Source organism: Physeter macrocephalus, chromosome 12 (assembly GCF_002837175.3).
Source record: "Physeter macrocephalus isolate SW-GA chromosome 12, ASM283717v5, whole genome shotgun sequence".
NCBI classification, from domain to species: domain Eukaryota; kingdom Metazoa; phylum Chordata; class Mammalia; order Artiodactyla; family Physeteridae; genus Physeter; species Physeter macrocephalus.
In genome coordinates, this window is record NC_041225.1 from 9710799 (window position 1) to 9719597 (window position 8799).

At 42.8% G+C, this 8799-nt stretch overlaps 1 protein-coding gene across 1 annotated transcript in view; it reads left to right on the plus strand.

Annotated features, from left to right (window-relative positions):
- Window positions 1-8799, plus strand: part of DNAH6 (dynein axonemal heavy chain 6) — a 300028-nt gene that overhangs the window by 214594 nt on the left and 76635 nt on the right. Inside the window, exons 57-60 of the mRNA XM_024129964.2 lie at window positions 956-1120; window positions 3521-3588; window positions 4197-4377; window positions 6597-6776. Coding sequence (XP_023985732.1) covers window positions 956-1120; window positions 3521-3588; window positions 4197-4377; window positions 6597-6776 — 594 coding nt within the window. The remainder of the gene's footprint in view (window positions 1-955; window positions 1121-3520; window positions 3589-4196; window positions 4378-6596; window positions 6777-8799) is intronic.

Sequence of the window (8799 nt, forward strand, 5' to 3'; positions counted from 1 at the left end):
CATGGCCGCTGAGCCTGCGCGTCCGGAGCCTGTGCTCCGCAACGGGAGAGGCCACAATAGTGAGAGGCCCGCGTACCGCAAAAAAAAAAAAAAAAAAAAGCACGAAATTGTATCGTAGATAGTAAGGGAAACCTTATTTCATAGACTTCTGTTTTAAGAATTTGCATGCTTGGGTACCATATCACAATATGAAATAGATTTGTTAACTATTGATTACATCAAATTTTGACAGCACCTGGGCCACGGGCCCCCCTCACATACATGCTGTACAAAGATGTTTGCCATGGGGTCTGTTGGCAATGTCTGCATGCCCAGGTTCTTACCAAAAATGAGATTTGCTTTGAGGGGAAAAAGAAATTGCTGTCATGTAGAATAGAGATCCGCAAACTTCTATAAAGAGCCAGATATTTTAGGTTTTTCAGGTCACATACAGTCTCTGTACAAATATTCTCTGAACAAATATTCTTCTTTTTCTGTTTAGTTTGGGGGCTTTGTTTGTTTGTTTTACAACCCTTTAAAAAGGTAAAAAACATTCTCAGCTCAAGAGCTCTACAAAAACAGGCCCCGGTGGACCAGATCGGCCTTCAAGCTGGAGACTGCAGCTCCTGACTTAGAAAAACCATGAAGGTGAACAGAGCTTCCTTTGTCTGGGGTCTGTTCAAGGACCACCCTGTGGGCTCTTCTTTCTTAGCTGCTTTCTCTTGAGGCCAAATCGTGTGTAAGATTAGTCCAAATAAATATATGTCCTTCCTATGCTCTTATCTCTTTAGAGTATCGATGAAACAATCCCTGGAAAATGTACACTGTTAGACGTAGTGAGAGGAGTTTAAGAAATATCCATAAGATCACAGAAAAATTGCCCGTTCAGAGTAAAGTCTGAGGCCTAAGAAATTTGGAAAAGTTGCTGCCATCCATTTAATGACTTGTTTTTTATATTTTTGTTTTAATGTTGAAGCTTAGAGAGATCCTGGATCCAGCTCTGGAACCCATCCTTTTGAAACAGACTTTCATCAGTGGTGGACGGATGCTCATTCGCCTTGGAGACTCGGACATTGATTACGATAAAAATTTCAGGTTCTATATGACGACCAAATTGCCAAACCCTCACTACCTGCCTGAGGTACGAGCTGCCAGCCTGAGAGGATCTTAATGGTGTGATGGGTCTCCCACCTCTTCCCCTCTGCCACGCCCCGCCTCCCACCATCCTCCACTCGCTTCTCTTCTGAGTCCTGACCCTGATTCCAGTCACCCGTCTGCTCACCTTCTGGTTGGGACTCAAATCCCTCCCCGCTTGGCCCCCAGGCCCCGCCCTGTCTCACTCCCCTGTGCTCCTTTTCAGTTCCTGCCTTGTTCCTCCAGGTCGCCAGCCGCTCCTCGGGACACGGGACACCACTCCCTTCTAATCATTCTTCTCTCTCCCCAGAACAAGGCCATTTGTCCCCTCTTATTGTGGCTGAGAAATGAATCAGAGCCTAAGAGAGCCTCTGGGGGAGGGGGTACCTGTCAGTGTCTAAGTGTGCAGGTGCCCAGCAGACAGCCTGCTTAAGAACTCTGGTGACCAGCAACATTGGAGAATCATGATTCTAAGGTCCAGTGTCTGTACTTAGAGTTCTGGGGAAGGGACATCTTGTCCCTTCCCCTTCCTCATGCTCTCAGACTATTTGAAGGGAGCTGTGTGAAGCCCATGTGCATACACAGGTCTCTGAACCACGGTAAGATCCAGAAGAAGCCCTACTCTTGTGCTGCAGAGCCCAAGGCAGTTGTAACAGAAATTAAGACAGCTGGGACCCCTTTCTCCCTTCCCGCAGGGGGCGCAGAGGGGCAGCTCTACCCCAGCAAAGCCCGCTGCAGACTCTGGTCCAGGCACAGCCACTCACTCTGCAGGGTCTTCCCTGCCCCGTGGGCCTCCCCTTCTCTAATGGGGCCCAAGCAGTGAGGGAAGGGACTTCAATCAGAACTTCAGTCCTCCATCCTCCACTGAAAATCATCTTGGGATACAGCATTCCAAAGAGTGTCATTTCATTTTAGTTACTGAATTCCTCATAGCTGCCTGTCTTCCCTAGATGTGTTCTGGTTGAATGAAATTGACACATTTCTTGCATAAAATGAGGGAAATGCTACTGATATTAAAAGCCTAGGTCAGGGTTTTCCTTGTCAACCTCAAGCAGTTTCATTACACAGCTGCTGCCAGAGCTCATATCCCAAGTTCCCTTTTAGAGTTGAGAAAAGTGACCCATGTGCTGACTCACAGCCTTCGATTTCTCACTTTATTTAACTTTTGAGAGGGAACATCACACACCTCCCCAATCCCAGCTCTGTGACTGCAGGTAAATTATCCCATTTCTTGGATCCTCGAGTCAATCAACTATAAAGTGGAGACAAAGGCCACTTCAAGGATATTTTTATGAAGATTAAATAAGAATAATGTGTGTAGATAAACAACAAGGTCCTACTGTATAGCACAGGGGACTATATTCAATATCCTGTGATAAACCATAATGGAAAAGAATATTTTAAAAGTATGTATATGTATAACTGAATCACTTTGCTGTACAGCAGAAACTAACACAACATTGTAAATCAACTATACCTCAATAAAATTTAAAAAAAATTTAAAGAATAATGTGTATAGGGACTTCCCTGGTGGTCCAGTGGTTAAGAATCTGCCTTCCAATGCAGGGGATGCAGGTTCGATCCCTGGTCGGGGAACTAAGATCCCACATGCCGCGAGGCAACTAAGCCTGCACCGCAACTACCGAGCCTGCGCGCTCTAGAGCCCACGCGCCACAACGAAAGATTCCTCATGCTGCGACAAATATCCCACATGCCACAACTAAGACCTGACACAGCCAAATTAATTAATTAATTAATTAATTAATTAATTAAGAAAAGAATAGTGTGTATAAAATATATGACATTCAAACACTCTTGTTATATTTGTGATTTTTGCTGTTGACTTATTCAATAACATCAGAATATTATAGTAACAATTTTTCATAAAAATAGTATGATGAGACAAAATATGTAAAGCTCTATGTATTATTAATAAGATCATCTTTTTAACAAAGACAAACTAAGTGAAAGTTGCCATAACTAAGTGATTTTTATTAGCACATCTAGTCCTCACAAATACCCTATGCATTGTTCCTATTTTCCCAATTTTTAAGGATCAGGACCTGAAGCTCAGAATGGACTGGCTTGTCCCACATCCTACATACACGGACGGGTACAGCTAGCATTTGATCCCTGCTTCTTTCTAACCCTTCACTGGCTCACCTTTCCTTAAAACGTCATTCTCTAATGGTGGCATTTGAGAAACAAGATCATCGCTCACGGCAGCAGGGAAAATCACATTGTAATTTTGTGAGACTAGGATTTTATTGCTTGCCGTGTGTGTGGGTAGTGAGTTCACCGTTAGACCGAGGATACGTCCAGCTGGGTAATAATCAGCCCTATTCTAATAAAGAAAGCAGTTCCTACTTTATTAGTCTGAACTGATTACTCGATGCTTCTCTTCTAGGTGTGCATCAAAGTTACCATTATCAATTTCACTGTAACCAAATCAGGTCTGGAGGATCAGTTGTTAAGGTAAAAAGAAAGGGGGTGGGGGTGGGGGCAAAGGTTTCCTAATATTTTCTTTAGAAATTCTGACTAAGAAAAAGATTAGCTCGCAAATAGAGGATGGGAGCAAATGATGAAAGAACAAGTGAGGGGAGACGCTAAGTTCGCATGTTTAAATGGGAGAGGCTAGAGGTAAAGCACCTTTTTTAGGGGCGACCAAGAATCACTTCATGGAGGTGATGGAATTTCAGAGTCTCCCATGTCGGATTGGAAAGAACATTCCAGGCACCATTTCAGCTTGGCACAAGCAACCGTTAGAAACAGAAATTGAATGACTAGAGACATCAAGCACCGAGCAGGTTTTCCTAAGAGAAGGTGAGCAGAAACCATGGGGGCTGTGGTCAGGTGCAGGTCTCTGAAATACAAGCTAAATAATCAGAACTTATGCATAGTGCTTTGAATAGCCACTGGGACACTCAGCAAAAGAGGGCCTTGTGCATTAGGATGTGGCTGGTAGCATTAGTATTCAGCTAAGTAGTATTCAGGATAAGAACAATGAGAAATGGGAAAAGAAAAATAGAAGCAACTTCAGGGCCCTGACAAAGACCTAATTTAGGGATTCACTTTGGCATCAGTGATGTCGTGCGGCTTGAGAAGCCTGAGTTGGAAGAACAAAGGATTAAGCTCATCGTGAGGATCAATGCTGACAAAAACCAGCTGAAAGCTATCGAAGAGAAAATCCTGAAAATGCTCTTCACATCTGAGGGAAATATTCTGGACAATGAAGAACTCATTGACACACTCCAGGACTCAAAGGCAAGTAAAATATTTTTATTATTTATAGAAAGTGTGTTAATTTGGGCTTCCCTGATGACGCAGTGGTTAAGAAGCTGCCTGCCAACGCAGGGGACACTGGTCCAAGCCCTGGTCCGGGAAGATCCCACGTGCCGCGGAGCAGCTAAGCCCGTGCACCACAACTACTGAGCCTGTGCTCTAGAGACTGCGAGCCACAACTACTGAAGCTTACGTGCCTAGAGCCCATGCTCTGAAACGAGAAGCCACCGCAATGAGAAGCCTGTGCACCTCAACGAAGAGTAGCCCCTGCTCACCGCAGCTAGAGTATAATTGCTTTACAATGCAATTGTGTTAGTTTCTGCTGTATAACAGAGTAAATCAGCTTTACATACACATATGTCCCCATATCCCCTCCCTCTTGCATCTCCCTCCCACCCTCCCTGCCCCACCCCTCTAGGTGGTCACAAAGCATGGAGGTGATCTCCCTGTACTATTGTGCAGAGTCTTTTAAAGCAAGAACGGTAGCCACCGCTGAGCTGCCGCCGGGGCAGACACATTAACATGCCTGGCTAGCAGGCCCCTCACCAACCGAAGGAAAGGTAGATAAACTGTAACAACTCTCTTGCTCTTCTTGTCTGCATTTTTCAAACAAAGCATGTCACATAAAGAACTGGGACAAGATATAAGTTGAATGGAAAGACACAATTACATACACATATTAATGTCACCCCCCTCCAGGAAGCTTCCCTCGTCTTCCCAGCTGGAATGAATCGCTTCCTTCTTGGAACACCTGACACCTTATCTGCACCTCTAATACAGCACTTGTCACTGTTTACCTTATGTCATAGCTATCCAATTACTTGTCTTTTCTGTTAGGTTGTTAAGCTCCGTGCAGCAAGAATCTATTTTACAAATTGTGTGAGTTCTTGGCTTTCCCCTTTGCCACCTCAGAAACCCATTTTCCTGGGTCTGCTAAGTTGTTACCACCCTTCTGTCTGCTATTTCCTCTTCCGTTCCTCCCATTTTTGTGGATTTGCAGTGTTTTTTAAAAATCCCTTCACTATAACTCTGCCATGGTTTCAGTAGGGAGTAAAGGTACATGTATTCTGACTGCCTTCTTTATCTGTCAACTAGTTTCTGTTTGCAGCGATTTACCTTGAAGACATCCTTTCTGTAGAGACGAGACAGGACTGATCTGCATTTCCTGCCACTTCCTGCCTATAGTTCACACTCCCCTAAATTCCCAGAGCCCTCATTTAAAACTAGGTCTATCTTCCCTCACCACTGTGGAAGCCTCAAGTCTCTAGGATATAATGTCTATAAGTAGTTACTAAACTCAACTGAGGTGTATAGTCTTCTAATATTCCCTGGCCAAAAGAAGAAAATGGTTCACTTTGCTTTCTCTTTAGCCCTGGGTTCTGCATTATCAGGGCCTGTGCTCACCAGGGAATAAAGCATTGTTTGTGGGTAGATCTCCATAATTCAACTGCTCCCATGTCAACCTCCCTTTTTCTACTCAGATGTAAAGACTTTAGTTGAGTCCAGTATTGAGACTGGTGTTTCTCACCCAACTCTACCCTTTCTTGCCTCCTCAGGTTCCTAAGGGGTCAACATGGGGAGAATGTGAGCCTTTGATCCCGGGGCACCGCTTCTGCACCAAGTCCCTCCCCACCCCCTTAGTGGGCTGGGGAGGACAGTCTAGACTTAGCCACTAGCCACGTGCGGCTGTTGAGCCCTTGAAATGTGGCTAGTCTGAACTGAGATGTGCTGTTAGTGTAAAATACACACCAGATGTCCAAGACTTAATCCCCCAAAATGTAAAAGTATCTCAATAAATTTTTATGTTGATTATATATTGATATATATCAAGATAGATTGGATTATATTGGGTTAAATATATTGTAAAAATTCAGTTTACTTGTTTCTTTTTACTTTGTTAGAAAAGTTAGAATTGTATTTGTGGCTCTAGACAGGAACCCGATGATCTCCTTCAATAGTGCAAAAACTGACCAGCGAGCCTAACTCCCTCACTCCCTAACTCTGCCTGGAAAGGAGGTCAGCTCGGCCAGAAGAAGGTCCTTGAGTCCTGAGACTCAGTCATCTGTCTGCGGGTCCCCTTATTATAATCCCAAATTCATCATCTCCTTCTTTCCTTCCTAGACCTAACTGGATATGTTCCAAAAATCCCATCATTTTCTGGAAACAGATCCTTAAGAACTTGTTTTCTTGTGTTTATTCAGATCACTTCCAGTGCCATTAAAATCAGGCTGAAGGAAGCAGAGTCCACTGAACAGATGATAAACGTTGCTCGTGAGAAGTATCGTCCAGTGGCCACTCAAGGCTCTGCTATGTACTTTGTTATTGCGAGCCTCTCGGAAATAGATCCTATGTATCAGTACTCACTAAAATATTTTAAACAGGTAAGTGTGTTGTTGCTGTTGTTAGTGAAATTTATCTCTGGCTTCTCTTTAAACCCTGTTGAGTTACTTCCTGCCTCAGGCAAATCATGAGTTTAGTTATTGGATAAAATCCTCCAAGAGTTTGAGTTCAGACTACGGTTTAAGCACAGCCCTTAAAGACTCAGGGGCCCGGTATGCACAGAACAATCCACAGAGGATGAAAAGAAAGCTTCTTTGCAAGTTTCATTTTTTCTCTTGGCTTCTCAACTAACAGCTTGCTTGTTTTCCTTCTTACCTGCTTTTCTTTTCTTTAAAGAGTCCCAACTCCATTCTATTTCTCTATACTTTCTCTCTAGTAATACAGCTTCCTTTCCGCTGTAAGAGTTTTCTGTGTTGCATCCCAAGTCTCAGATAGCTCTGATCTTAAGCAGATTGGTTTCTGTATCTTTTTTTTTTTCCAGAACTTGTTATAAAACTGGCTCTCCTCCCAACCCCTGGGTTTTATTTACAGGGGTTTTACTTGCCTTGTCCCCTTTCCTGTGTTCCTTTCCTACTTTCGCCATGTAACTGGGAGAATTCCTTTGTTTATTTACGGTTTCTCCACTTGGTCTCCTATTCACAGTTGAATTTCCTCTGATCTCCCATGAGTAGGATATTTTCAACTCTCATCCTCTTTTTAAAATTTTTTTTTCCCTATCACTTTTTTTTAACATCTTTATTGAAGTATAATTGCTTTACAATGGTGTGTTAGTTTCTGCTTTATATCAAAGTGAATTAGCTATACATATACATATATCCCCTTATTGTCTCCCTCCACCCTCCCTATCCCATCCCTCTAGGTGGACACAAAGCACTGAGCTGATCTCCCTGTGCTATGCCGCTGCTTCCCACTAGCTATCTATTTTACATTTGGTAGTATATATAAGTCCATGCCACTCTCTGACTTCGTCCCAGCTTACACTTGCCCCCCTCCCCATGTTCTCAAGTCCATTCTCTACGTCTGCATCTTTATTCCTGTTCTGCCCCTAGGTGCCTCAGAACCTTATTATTTTATTTTATTTAACTTTTAGATTCTATATATATGTGTTAGCATATGGTATTTGTTTTTCTCTTTCTGCCTTACTTCACTCCATAGTGGCTGTATCAATTTACATTCCCACCAACAGTGCAAGAGGGTTCCCTTCTCTCCACACCCTCTCCAGCATTTATTCTTTGTAGATTTTTTGATGATGGCCATTCTGACCGGTGTGAGGTGACACCTCACTGAAGTTTTGATTTGCATCTCTCTAATGATTGATGATGTTGAGCATCCATTCATGTGTTTGTTGGCAACCCGTATATCTTCTTTTGAGAAATGTCTATTTAGGTCTTCTGCCCATTTTTGGATTGGGTTGTTTGTTTTTATGATATTGAGCTGCATGCACTGCTTGTAAATTTTGGAGATTAATCCTTTGTCTGTTGATTCGTTTGCAAATATTTTCTCCCATTCTGAGGGTTGTCTTTTCGTCTTGTTTATGGTTTCCTTTCCGGTGCAAAAGCTTTTAAGTTTCATTAGTCTCATTTGTTTACTTTGGGTTTTATTTCCATTTCTCTAGGAGATGGGTCAAAAGGATTTTGCTGTGGTATATGTCATAGAGTGTTCTTCCTATGTTTTCCTCTAAGAGTTTTATAGTGTCTGGCCTCACATTTAGGTCTTTAATCCATTTTGAGTTTATTTTTGTGTATGGTGTTAGGGAGTGTTCTTATTTCATTCTTTTACATGTAGCTATCCAGTTTTCCCAGCACCACTTATTGAAGAGGCTGTCTTTTCTCCATTGTATATTCTTGCCTCCTTTATCAAAAATAAGGTGACCATATGTGTGTGAGCTTATCTCTGGGCTTTCTATCCTGTTCCATTGATCTATATTTCTGTTTTTGTGCCAGTACCATACGGTCTTGACTACTGTAACTTTGTAGTATAGTCTGAAGTCCAGGAGCCTGATTCCTCCAGCTTCATTTTTCTTTCTCAAGATTGCTTTGGCTATTCGGGGTCTTTTGTGTTTCC